General features: G+C 35.3%; 1 protein-coding gene across 6 annotated transcripts in view; it reads right to left on the reverse strand.

Annotated features, from left to right (window-relative positions):
* LOC132698194 (paired box protein Pax-5) overlaps positions 1 to 14,423 on the reverse strand; it is a 259,029-nt gene that overhangs the window by 14,883 nt on the left and 229,723 nt on the right. For 4 of the 6 annotated variants that reach the window (XM_060664133.1, XM_060664130.1, XM_060664131.1 and 1 more), the window contains 3 exons: positions 12,348 to 12,433; positions 6,035 to 6,251; positions 5,816 to 5,914 (listed from right to left, as the gene is read on the reverse strand). In XM_060664133.1, coding sequence (XP_060520116.1) covers positions 5,816 to 5,914; positions 6,035 to 6,251; positions 12,348 to 12,433 — 402 coding nt within the window. The remainder of the gene's footprint in view (positions 1 to 5,815; positions 5,915 to 6,034; positions 6,252 to 12,347; positions 12,434 to 14,423) is intronic. The other 2 variants (XM_060664135.1, XM_060664132.1) reach the window with 1 other exon arrangement.

Genomic DNA, 14,423 nt, shown 5'->3' on the forward strand with positions numbered 1-14,423 from the left:
CGAGCGACGTTCGCTCATTGGCACGTTTGCCAAAATACAAAACACGAGCGACGTTCGCTCAGAGGCACGTTTGCCAAAATACAAAACACGAGCGACGTTCGCTCATTGGCACGTTTGCCAAAATACAAAACACGAGCGACGTTCGCTCATAGGCACGTTTGCCAAAATACAAAACACGAGCGACGTTCGCTCATAGGCACGTTTGCCAAAATACAAAACACGAGCGACGTTCGCTCATAGGCACGTTTGCCAAAATACAAAACACGAGCGACGTTCGCTCATAGGCACGTTTGCCATTAATCCTCTTCGTTTTGTATACTAATCCACTTTTTAACATGGTCTGCGGCTACAACAGTTCGTCTACGTTTGAACCCCTCTCGTAAGTCTTCAACTTCGTATCTGTCATTAAATAGTACTTTTGTGATGCGAAAAGGGCCTTTGTATTTCGGATGAAGCTTATGACTGGCACCCGTAGTAGGTATACTCGTTATTAATACTCTAACTAGGTCACCGTCGTTGTACCTTTTGGCATCTCGTCGTGTTTTATCATAGCGTTCTTTTTGTTTTTTCTGGTCCCTCGATATGTGATCCGAAATTTTACACCTAAGCTCTTCCAGGTCTAGCCTATCGATTTCGTCTTGGATTTCATTCAGAATTATTGCCTCTGCCGCATGTTTTGAATTATAGCCAATAAGCGCCTTCATGGGGGTCGAATTAATACCCTTATTAAAACTTGTATTAAGTGCGCTTTGCACTTGTTTTATATATTTGTCCCAATCTCTTTCATCCTTGCCTGCAGCTGTTGTTGATAGCGCACTCACAATGGTTTTGTTATATCGCTCACATTGGCCATTACTTCTGGGCGAGGCAACGGCATTTAAAACGTGCTTAATCCCATAAGTATTACAAAATGTTCTAAAAGTTCGAGATGTAAAAGCTGTCCCTCTATCGCTTATAATTCTGCTAGGTACTCCAAATAGATATATTAGGTCGGTTAAAACCCTAATAACGTATTTACTTTTTTGATTATGTACTGGTTCGATTACAGTGAATTTAGTAAATGCGTCAACAATCACAAAAATATACTTATTCTTCGTTTTGCTTGTCATAAACGGCCCAACATGATCTACATGTAATGTATGAAAAGGAATCGGATGTTTCTCAATAGGGTTCAATTTACATTCTCGTTTAGAAAACGACTGTTTGTAATACATACAACTTAGACAAGCGTTAACATATTTCGTTACGAATTTCCTCATTTTTGCGAACCAATAGTTTTCACGAATTCTTCGTAACACTTTTTCTACATTAAGATGCCCATAATCATCATGACACAAACGACAAATTTACATACGTGCTGCTCGTGGAACAACCCATGCTTTGGTTCCATTTCCTAATTTTTTGTATAATTTGTTATTCCTTAACTCATACTGCTCAAAGTAAAACTTTGTATCGCTATTTTTTATTTTATCGGCTAAAATGTTTCGGATTCTACAAATCTGTTCATCTTGCATTTGTGCGCCGGTAATCCAGTAAGCTTCTGTCAAGTCTATTTGAAAAACTTCAACTTTAAAATTATTGTTCGATTTGGGGTTTCTGCTAAGAGCGTCAACATGCGTCATCTTTTTGCCGGCCCTGTACTCAATTTCGAAGGTATATTCTTGAATTTCCAGCCACCATCTTCCAATGCGCGGGATCAAATCCTTCTTTGATAAGGTCGTTCGCAAGGCATTACAATCCGTAACCACTTTAAAGTTTATCCCCAATAAATAAACCCGAAAATATTTTAAGGCATAAACTACAGCCATAGTCTCGAGTTCGTATGAGTGGTACTGCCTTTGGTCGCTTGTTGTTTTTTTGCTAAAATAAGAGACAACATGTGTATTACCCTCAGCATCATATTGAAGCAATATTGCCCCGACACCGATGGAACATGCGTCTGTGTGAAGTTCGGTTTCTAATTTAGGGTTATATATTGCAAGAATTGGACAAGATATAAGCTTTTGTTGAATTTGGTGAAATGCTTCTTTTTGTGGTGCGCTCCATATCCAATTCGCACTTTTGCGAGTTAATTTTGTTAGAGGCTCGACAATCATGGAGAAGTTCTTGACAAATTTTCGAAAATAACTTGCTAATCCAAGAAATTGACGCACTTGCTTAACGTTGGAAGGATAATTCATATCCAATACCGCTTGAATTTTCTTCTTACCTGGCCTCACTCCTTCTGCACTGATTTCTCTCCCAAGATATTCTATAGTAGTTGCAAGAAATACGCACTTACTGATTTTTAAAGTAAGGTTATGTGCACGAAGTTGGATTAACACCTTTTTTAAGCGTTCTAGTCCCTCCGCAACCGTCAATGAAGGAATTATAATGTCATCTATATAGGGGAAGGCAAATTCATCTTTTAACGGTCCCAGAACCTTGTTTATTAATGATTGAAAAACTGAAGGCGCATTTGCTAACCCAAAGGGCATCCTTAAAAATTCGTAATGGCCATCGGGTGTTACAAATGCAGTCTTTTCAATGGAATTAGCAGCCATGCGAACTTGATAAAAACCGGATGCTAAATCTAAACTGGTGAAATACTTAAATCCTCCTAATTTGTCGATTTGGTCTTCGATATGTGGCAATACACCACGGTTTTTAATGGTTACTGCATTGAGATGTCTAAAATCAACGCACATTCTATAGCCTCCATCCTTTTTTTTTAACAAGTGTAATCGGGCTGGAGTACGGAGAATTGGATTCGCGGATGACTTCATTATCCAAAAGTTCTTGAATCATATTTCGGAGAATACCCCTTTCAACCTCAGGCATACGATAAGGATAACGTACAACCGGTGTGTCGACTATACATTTTATCTCCATCTCTACCGTATTCGTATTTCCTAAATTTTCCATGGAAGATGAAATGCAATCCGAAAAACTATGCAATAAGGAAATACATTTTACTTTATCAGCCTCTGAAATAGGGCCCAAATTTACACTATTTAAATCCATAGTGTCATAAACCTCAACCAAACTCACAGACACACTTGTAATGGGGAATAAGCTGTATAAAACTAATCGATCGTCACGTTTAATCATGATTACATGTTCTTGGTTAATAAAATCCCGACCAACTAATAAATCATATTTAAGGTATTTGTCCGGAAGAATTATGGCACTTACTTGTGCCGAAACCCCTTGTATAGTAGCGGTTATTTTACAAAGGGACCTACTATCTAAAGAAGTGCCCATAAAACTACACAAAGTCATACTCTCCGAATCAATACGTTGCAATCCAAATCTCTTAACGAGGGACTCCTTTATTAGCGTATTTGAACTGCCCGAATCTATTAAACATTTTATTTTTTTGCCAAAAATTCGGGCGGGCTGTAAGAATATATTAGGAAACTTTTCCTTTGCTAACAGATTAACGTGCTGTATTTCCTTTTGTAAAAAGGGACACTTTTCTTTAGTGTGACCTAGTTTTTTGCAATTATTACATTCAAGACGTGGTTTTTTGCAGTTAACTGAAATGTGACCCGGAATACCACAATTGTAACACGTTGGGCGGGACTCAGATTTTCTAGAAAATTCTTTATTATTCGAATTTCCTCGATTGAAGCCAGTCCAAGGCAGACGTTTGAATTTAGTATTATTCTGACGAAAACTACAAATTTCCGTAGGCATGTTACCCACGGTGTTTAGATACGCATAAAGTGCATTGGCATTCTCATGCTGTGCGGCTCTAACAGTTCGCGATATATTATCGTCTTTAATACCGCCGATTACTGCGTCAATCAAATAAACGTCAGGTATATTTATGTTAAGTGCCCTTAATTTAGACATTTTTTTAAAACAATAATCTCCTAGGTTTTGTCCCGGCTTAGTTTCGTAATTAGCAGCGTCCTTTAGTAACTTGGAAAATGGAACAGACTTACGGAAATAGAGGCTCATTGATGTTTTAATTTCAATCCAGCTTGAGTCATACTCCACGTTCTCGTCGTACCATTGACGAGCGTTACCTCGTAATCGTCCGGAAATTATTCGAAGAATAGTATCATCGTCCCACTGATAACGTTCTGCCAAACTATCCACTTTACTCAACCAATTATCCACCATCACGTCATCCCGACTTGGGTCAAATTTTGGCACTAAAAGTTCGTCTCCCGCGCGAAAGACCGGCTTACGCCTTTTTAAATCATTTAATTCTTTCCTCAAACGTTTTATTGTCCGTTTTCTCCTCGAGCTATTATCGGAAGAGCTATAACTCGAATTCGAACTGTCACTATCACTTCCCGAAGACGAGGATGAACGTTCTTTCCGTGTATTACGCTTTTCACTTGTAACTGTTTTCGATTTAAATCTTCCCATGACGTACAATAATTTTAACTTGTCCGAGAAGAGAAAAAAAAAAAACGAAAACGATTGTAAGTGATTTTAGTAAAATCCCACCGCTGCTTTGTAAGGATAATCAAAATAAAAATAACGTAATGAAGCAGAATCGAGTCTAATCCTCCCGGTTCGACAACTACGTCTTAACTAACTCATCGTAAACCCAAAAAACATCGCATAATAATACCCTAATTATCTCCTCACCGCAACTTGCCCACCCTGTCCTTTTTGCCTGAGACGCCGATACATTTTACGATCGGCAAAAAAAACAAGGCGGCGCCTCTTTGTTGCGGGGTCTTGTCGGATATGACGTAATAATATAAATATTCCAACAATTGTAACTGTGTTTTTATCCTGTTGATTCATCTTTAATAGTCCTTCCTGTCATTGTTCAGAGCACGTGTTACATATATAGATATGTAGAAAAAAGTCATTATGTCGCTTATTTTCTTCACGTTTACGTTGCATAGGCGAATTGTCGATAAGTTTGTTTAACAAAAGCAGGAAGACAGAAAGTTACAGGAAGATTCGCATGTTATTTTTTATTATTGCAACTTGTTGCATCATTTGGCATTGAGTCCGTCCAATTATCTACACTTAGTAAATATCTGTTGCAGTTATCTGCCCTTAGTATGTTCCCAGGTTATTTTATTCAACACGAAGTTATTATTAAGATGAAACAAACACTGCAATGATTTTTCTTAATGCTATACAGGGTGTTATTGAAAGTGACGTATTATAACGTAGTTAGTTAAACTAGATAAAGGATACTACAATAATATTTGCAAATATACTGAATTCGTGTTGCATCGGTTGTTGTTGAATCGAACTTACTGACGTTTCGCCAATCATCCTGTGGTAGACACAATAATAAGTTCGTTGAAACAATTCTTCTCTAATATATGATGTGATTTGAAGAACACCCTGTATCGCTAGCATTACTGTAAATATACATACAACGAAGAACAAAACGAACTCTATGTCTAACAGTCAATTCGCAACCCTACCTGAAAAGTTTCCGCGTAAGGCGTCTCCCGAATTGAAAACAAAGATAAAACCGTTGGAACTGATCAGAGTCGAATGACATATGAACTTAGAGAGCAGAAAAAAAGCGGCACAAGTCATATCCATGAAATCAACCACAAAAAAAAATGCGAAACGAACAAAATACTGCAAAATTGCAAAATGGGATAATAACAAAAACGAAAGTATAACTACTCTAAGCAAATTGGTGTAAAAACCATGACTAGAAGAAAAATCTATAAAACTTAAAAATTTTGTTACTGAAGTCCCAGATCCGTTCATCTCAATTGGTGGAGAGCGGTTTAGCAGAGGCAGATGGGAGGCAAACTGGGAGTTCAGTACTAAAATTTAAAAACTTTATAAATGGCTTTCTTGCAAAAGGTTTTCTTTTACTACACTAAACGGTTACCTGAATGGTAGGGCGACATGGAAGGGTCCATCAGCCTTGTAGTTTCAATTTTCATCTCGTGCATTGTAATCGGAGCTAGAGGCGTCAACGATCCGGGCCCTACACGTTCCAAAGTTTACCTTAACTTTATCCGTTTCGAATCTAACCACCGATCTTAAACCACCACCACTTTGGAAGTATACCCGAAAGGAAATATATTTTTCCAGCGAACGTTCTTACCCAATGAGCCTGCGAGGGGAGGCGTGTACAGATTCTGGGACGTAGTCTGGCTCATGGTGTTGATGGTGTCGTAGATATCCGCCGCGGAGGTGGCGCCCCCCACGAAACCACCGTGGGTGTCGTAGTAGCCTCCCGTTTGGCCTGTCGTCGTGCCCGCGCCTCCCAGTTCCGATAAAAGTTTGTGCTCATCTTTGATGGTCCATTTACTGGACCAGAGCTGAGGTAAAACAGAAAACGTTATATTTTGTCAACTGAAGATACTATTGAATACACTTTTTCGATACGAGGAAGCACATTTCAGGGCATATATATTAAGATGATACAATTTCTCAAGTCACTGAATGCGTTTCAAAACTTACTAAAGACTCTGAAGCTGGCGGGGGGTGTAGGAAAAGCATTACCCTTAGACAACAAGCAATAAGAGGACTGATATATCTGTTTTTGTTGTAGCGTTCGAGTAACCAACAAACTAACCCTAGCTTTATGAATACTAAGGCACTTTTTCTAATAATTTAGACTGTTGTAACTCTCCCTAAAACACTAAATCCCACCGCAATCCAAGTTTGCAGGAATCGCAGCTGACACCACAGATTATAAAATAGTTCCATAAAGTATTCAAAAGAAAAAAATTAAATATTTTTTTAATGCTATGTATTTTTAGTTTATGTTTTCTTGGAAATAACTGCCATATTTAAATAAATATATACATATGAAGTTACTGTATTGTTTTGCTTCACATCCATATATACATTTTGTAAGCATTATGATGGTATTAAATAAACCAGAATGCTAAGTAAGTAATGAGTTGCCCAAAATGAAGCTAATTTCTTTGTTACTTAGAATTGACATTCACTCAATTTGCAACTTCGTATTACCTCTGAAAAACAAATCGTATTTATTGAATACAATGGATGATGAATGCTGGCTAACTGATTTCAGCAACTGAAGTTAAGGTTGCGGTAAGTTTGAAACTTCAGCCTTTCCAAAAAAATAATAAATAAAAAATACAATGTTTTTAAGTTCAACTTAAAATTTTATTTTATTATATTCTCATATATACAGAGAGTTTATTGTGAATGTCGCTAAAATTAACTTTCTTATTTTTTAATGTAGTGTAGCAGCAGTGCATTTAGAGACGATTTCAATGATATCACATAATAGTATGAGGCTCTGTCAAAATGTTTCCGATTTATTGGCATTATTCTTCAGCTTTGATTTATATTAAAGTAAATTGGATAAATAAAGATTTTCTTAACACCGATAAAATATGAATATGAAAGCTTGCTTCAACTATAAATACTCAGAGAGTTTCTTAATATTTAAATGTCTGTAAAATCTATATAAAATTGTCTGCTTGTATTAGTCTGTGTTAATTCACCCAATAATAATGAAGGAAACAAAGCTATTAAGATTCCCCCAAATTTAGGATACCGTTGGAAAAGTATTTGAATTACTTTTAAAAATATCATACTGCTCATATAGTGCCTTAAAAAAATCAATAATTTATGTAATTAATGTTTAGAATATTCAAATCAAAATTTTATATTTGTAAAAAACAACATAAACTAAATAAAATTAATTTTTATAATGGAAATCCTTCTAATAAAAACGAAAAACCGATGCACGTAAAGGAAATAAAATACTTGAGTGTATATGATTTAAATTTGATTAAAAATCGTAAAATTAAACTTTTAATTCAAGGACGGTAAGAGATTGGTATAGAAAATTTGGGTTAGTATCTTTCCAAAAATTCGAAAATATACAGAAAACCGAATAAACCGTGTATCTAGAACTCGGATACATTTTTTTTTAAAAACACACTGTATGTTTTATTTAAAATGGTATGCCAGGAGAGATTGGCTGGTTGGTTTGATTAAAGTAGGGAAAAATAAAAATTTCTTCAAGGGTACAAATTATTTAAAAATGTTGGAAACTATTTTTTATTTCGATAGCGGTAACACCCGGAACTAAATCTACTTCATTTATTCAGACAATAAAGACAAAATGATATAAAGGGGTGCCAAAATATTTTAGAGCCATAGCACACTTCCTCTTACATCACCCTGTATAATTTAAATTAAATCCGTTAGTTAGTTCGCCAGTATCATGAATTGTCCAATCCCTGAGTGACGATCTGAGCTTCTTTTTTGTGTCTATAAATAATAATGCCGATCTGGAATTTTATATTATAAGTTATAATTTTGTATGTATGTTAGCATATTGCTAAATAAATATTGTGAATTATTATTATTTGAAGTTCTTTAATTGGAAGATATCCATAATAAAGGAAGATAGTTCGACATGCTTTATTTATATATTTATTTATTTGCTTGTTTATTTAAAAAAACATACAATGCATAAAAAAAAGTGATATTTTTATATATATATTTATACGTATTACATTTAAGTTATTTGCACTTCATCCAAATCAAAACACAAATAAATGAGTAAATAAATACACCCCTACAAAAGAAAAAAACATAAAAAGGAAACGTAGGCTTGCAACGATAAATATAACCTTAAATCGTAAAAAAAAATAAATAATAAATAAATAAATAATTTTGTAACTTGAGCATTATACATAGACATACAAATCTTGCTAAGTTTGTAGCCCGAAGATAAACCGTAATACTTGTAATACATGTACCAAAATACAGCTACGAAAGTATGCATATTGCATATTGAAAATCACATTAAAACTTTTCCTGGGTGAAAATTATACAGTTTAATAAAATGCTGATTTGAATTTCGACTGGAACTAGGAAGCAGTTTCTTCATTTTTTGGTCCTTATAGGCGAGATACAATAAACTTCAGTTTATCGTTTCTATGAACAATCACAAAAAAGTTCATTGAGTAAAGAGTCTTGGTTAATTTAATATTAGTTTCACAGTGTTGTTTATAATTATTATTATTTCATTTAAATTTATTGCCATATAGGTAACAAATTGAAGTCATTTTTCACAATCCTTGCACTAGTTTTTGTTACTACTAATAAAAGGTGTTTACGGTCCACTATCGAGTGAAATAAAAGTGCAACAGTGAACATTTTTTGAAAAAAATGTTTTGGGAGTGTATGTTATTCATTAGCTCCACATTTCTGGCCGAAATTTTGTTTACAATGGCGTACCATTTTAAAGTTACTTGTCTGGTACATTTTGAAAACATTTTTGTTCCAATTAATGCGGACTTTAATTAAATATCCCGTTAAGGTGTAACGCAGTTGAGCGTCGCGGTTAAATTTCCTTTCGCCGCATAAAAAAAACAACAACAACAACGCGATATAAATTACATAGAAAATACATATTTCCATCCAATATAAATGCGTTCCCATTTCATTACGGACTAAATCTGGTCGGCGCACTGAAAATTGTTACTTTCTACTCGACACATCCGCATATCGCGTCTCTAAAATGTATTATTTGCTTATATTTATTGCTATTTTTATTGTTCGAAAGACCGTATTCGGATCAGGCGGCAAAGGATGTAATAAAGCAGAGCCGCAAAAATTCGTAACGAAAATTAATCGTCCGCTCGCGAGCGCAAGAATTTGTTTACACACCGCTCCGCGTTAAATTGAAGGATCGCGGTCCAGCGAAGGAAATTACCTCTCCGTAGCGCAAATGCGAAAAAAATCGACAGGAAGTGGGGTTATGTACCACCGGTGGACAAGGCGCAACCCATTTGCGCGATTTCAATAAAATGACACTAATAACTGCTGAGGAGCAGAACAAATTGGATATACGATATGCGGCTTGCAATACGGGGTGAGTCGAAAAGATGGGTCAACCGCTATCTGACTCCTAATTTTAAAAAATCACATTAATAACTTCGACTACCCAACAATCATTTGGATGTACCATTGAAGTCGTCATAGGTGATCCGAAGTAGGCACGACGTCACAAGCGTGCTTAATTACCTAATTTAGCATTTAAATGGAGTGAATCGATTTAAGCCGATACCCCGTCAGCTTTAACCTAAATTGATCATTATAAAAAATAAATTAAGTGCCCCAAGGTACCATCAAACAAAAATCGTCATAATAATGAACCATTGTGTGTACTAGAGCGACTATCAAATGCGCAGAAGTATGAAGTGACAAACGAGAAAATACATAACAACAATAAAACAATAAACGGAAATTGGTCGAACATAAAAAAGCCTGTCTTGGAACATACAGAAAAGCTAATATCTAAGGGGGAAACAAGGAAGAAATTGCTTGTTGGATGAACGATGCAAATTTAAGAACAGGAATCACCAGAAATACTCTGAAATCCAAGGGCAAATTAAAAGATGGATGAAAGCAACGGAAGAATTACCCTGTAGAGAGATTGAGCAACTCCAACTCCATTAATCTCCGCGAGAAACTTAAATCTGCTGCAGGGAAATGCAAAAGTTGAAATATCGACTTGCTTAATGATGAACCTGAAAATTTCCTGACCTACAAAATACACGCTGTGAAGAATGTACAATCTTTTTGATGATTTAGCAGGACCGGAACTTGCAGAAAAGTATGACAATTGTGTGATGAAAACCGCCCAAGTCGAAAAAGCAATTAATTAAGTGAAAATGCCGGACCAAATCCCAAGCGAACTACTGAACGAAAACACTACAGAATTCTTCATCTAAATGTACTACTCTGAACAAACTCGGAAAACTGACTCGAATCTATTTTCACTACCATTCCGAAAAAAAGCAAGGCGAGCAAGGAGTAATTCTCTTAAGCTACTGCTAAAAATAATACAGAATCGAATTTACAAGGGATTGAAGAACGAGCTGAGTAACGAGCAGTTTGGTTTCAGAGAGGAGCTAGCACTGTGTGCAACTACTCACACAAAAAATATTTCAAAGAATTGGATACTGATAATAGCAAAAAGCAAAAACGAGAAAAACACATTATTTTGGACCCAAGCACTCCCTGATCGGCCTTGTTATTCAAGGAAAGTTGGAGGGAAGTTGTTTGATTGAACGGAAAAGGTTATCATGGCTGTCTGCAACCACAGCAGTTTTTTAGAGCGATCGCTCCACCGCGACCATGATGATTGCCACAGTCTGAAGAAAGAGAGGGCATCAGAAGAGGGAGAGAAAGAATAATAATGTATGAAAAGTGAGCAAATAAAAGTGTTAACGCTCAGTGGATTTGGCCGTTATACAGTCAAGCATTTGCTCACAAATGTAGGCTTCATCGGGGCATAAAGAGTGTTATTACGGGATAACTTTCCATCTCAAACTAATTTAAATTATACTCACGATAATGTGTCAAAGTATGCTCTAAACAATAAGAAGTTACTTCAAATGGATCTTTACTATTAATACAATGATATCGTGACAGGTTAATATGGGTTAAAAACATTCTGGTTTAAAAAGACCGGTTACGACTAGTTTGTGTTACCAGTAGCCCGGTATATAAGTATATACAATTTTCCGTTTTTTGAAAAAAAAAAAGATCTACACTATGCAGTAGCTATTTCCCGCTAGACTTTTTCAAATATCTCGCGCATCCTGTACTGCTACAATTATTCACTCAACTGAAAATCTTGTTGACGGCTTTTGTGTTCTTCTAATATCCATAGTTCCAGAAAAAAAATTAAGCAAAACTAAGCAAGTTATTGTCGTATAAAACAATATGTTAGATCATATGGTTGATTCATTATCTCAGCTACAGTCCACAAAATTTTAATTAATGGCCGGAATATTATTGACAACGCTTTGGCAACTATACAGCAATTAAGTGAGGAGGTTCAGAAAGCTAATCATAAATATTAAGGTCCAACAGGTTAAACCATGCCAGGAAAACATCTAGGTGTGCTAACAATGAAGAAGTTTTTAATAGATACCAGGGACAGAATCTTCCAAAAGTGATATTGCTGAACTGTCTTTAGAAGAGCTTGACTACACTTATCAGATGGCCTCAATTAATATTAAATGTTAGAGATTAAAACGGTATTGTATAGAGATTAATTAATTATTGAAGAGTTATATTGTGTTCATTGTCGAATTAAAATTTAAGTTATATATTACATGTTAGCTGACAATAAATAACTTTTTAATACTTTGGATTTATTGATAGACAGCCGAACAATCGGCACTACTTCACTTTGGTATGCTTTTTCTTACTTTATAATACGTTTTGAAAAATACAAAACCATTTTTGAATATTCTCACAAGCCCGAAAGTCTTGTGTGCACTTATTCTGATAAATTTTATGTGGTTTCATACAAAATATTGCCCAATGTCCAATACAATGTGGTCCGTACAATTTTCAACGGTGTTATTAATTTCGACTATAGTTCGATAAAAATTAATTAGACTTACGTTCGAGTAAAGTGGATCGCCATTGTACTGAGACCGCTGCCTTTTCATGTCATCGTCCTGGTGGCCGTTGATGTCTCTGTTCTCATCTGAAACCAACGAAACCGATTAGAAGAGAAATCGCACGGAGCAAGATCTGCTTGTAGAGTATCGACGAACAATAACTGGGTGACGTTTGTTACGAGTGATTAATGGTACCGCTATTAACGACGTTTTCGATTGATCGTCTTTTGATTGCGATCGTCCTGGGCTCCGATTTGTTTACTCTCGCCCATCTGCTGAAATTAATCCCGCTTATACACGGGGGTGGAAAACCGATTAGGCGCCGTCTTCGGACCGGAAAATTGTTTGTTTTGCATTATGACGTTTCCAACATAAATAGACAAATCGAGATATCATTGTTTTGTTTTGACTGTGTTAATATATAAAATATATTTACAACACGTCCAAATTGAAAAAAAAATGGATACGGTTAAATGAAATGTGCAATAAATAAGTATACACAATGAACAGAAAATTTTAAAGATATCCATCACGATTTTTCTTTTATGACTTGTTTGTATTCCTCTACAGGATAAAGCAATGTTCTATGAAAAATGATTTTATTTTGGCTTTAAAATTTTGAAATGGTAAATTTGTTACCTAATTTGGAATTAGGTTATATAAACTTAGATCAAGAGAATTTTTCAAACTTTTAATGTATTTAAACTTCCTAGTTCGATGCAAAATTGAGGAATAGATACCCATGAGTACAGCCGTAACAAATTTTTCGAGCTAGGAATTTCTAAAATTGTGTGATAGATATATACCGATGGCAATAGGATAACCCTAAGTTTCTGAAACAGAGCTTGACAATGGTCTCTATATCCCGCGTTTGATATAATTCTAATTGCTCTTTTTTGCATAAGCAAAATTTTCTATCGTCCAGGCCCACATCCACTAACTTCGTAGATTTTCCTTGCGAAATATTTATATTAGTTGAAGACATTAAAGAGTTTCATCCTCATTTAATTTTAGGCCATTGTCTGTATACCTCTGATCGGAATTGTAGACTATGTTTCCACCCTAAGAGTTTTTATATTTGGGTGTGATGTGTTAAATGTAGATTCGCCTCCAACCGCGGCCGCAGGGTCTATATTAAAGAGATCATTAATATAAATTAAAAACAATAATGGAACCCTGTGAGAGTCCGTGCATTACCATTCGTAAATTTTACATTTTATTATTGCAAAATACTACTTGCTTTCTATGAGAAAGATAAGATGATATTACAATCAACGCAATGGGTTTCTAACCGTAAAAATCTAGATTTTTCAGTAAAACTGAATGACTGACACAACTATAGATGGTTGCAAAACCTCTGGACGTACTACAGTAAGAAAACAGCTATTTATTATGTCTGTCAACGGTAACATTATTACATTGCAACACTCTTTAATGATCCTACTATTCAAAAAATTAAATTATGGAAAATTTGAATGAACATTTAGGATTAATCAAGTTATGCATAAATTGTAATGGACTATGAGCTATTGTAGTAAAAAATATATTGAGATTGTCGAGGGATAAATCTTTCGTGACATTATATGTACCTGTTCTACACCTCTTTATTAATTCATTGCAAGGAGTCATTGTCATTCCTTTGAAGGTGAGAAACAAGGCGTCAGTGATGAAATTTAAAAAACTTTGCACTTCCGCCATTGTCTTAATGTTTCCCTTGCATACATTCGATTAAAAAAAAAAGAAGTTGGTGTTTAGTCCAAGCAGATGAAAGAAAGACAAGTTTGGTGAATATAACTAATGTAATAACGGCGTACTACTGGTACTTTTTTAGAATAATAAATATAACAATGATTCATAATTACAATTACTGTTTTCTAGCATGTTATCAGCATCCCGCATTGTTTCTTCCATTGTTATCAATGTTCGACGCAATTACTACATTCTCACGGGAGTCTCATTCCCTCCTGCAACAGTATTTCAACGTCCCTAATTTAAAAAGTGGTATCTCTATTCTTGCTCTATTAAAAACGATGCGCTAAAAAATCATCCTTTTTCATTTCAGACATTATTTTCTCC

The sequence above is a fragment of the Cylas formicarius genome, unplaced genomic scaffold, assembly GCF_029955315.1.
Source record: "Cylas formicarius isolate icCylForm1 unplaced genomic scaffold, icCylForm1.1 PGA_scaffold_2__14_contigs__length_35257938, whole genome shotgun sequence".
Classification (NCBI taxonomy): domain Eukaryota; kingdom Metazoa; phylum Arthropoda; class Insecta; order Coleoptera; family Brentidae; genus Cylas; species Cylas formicarius.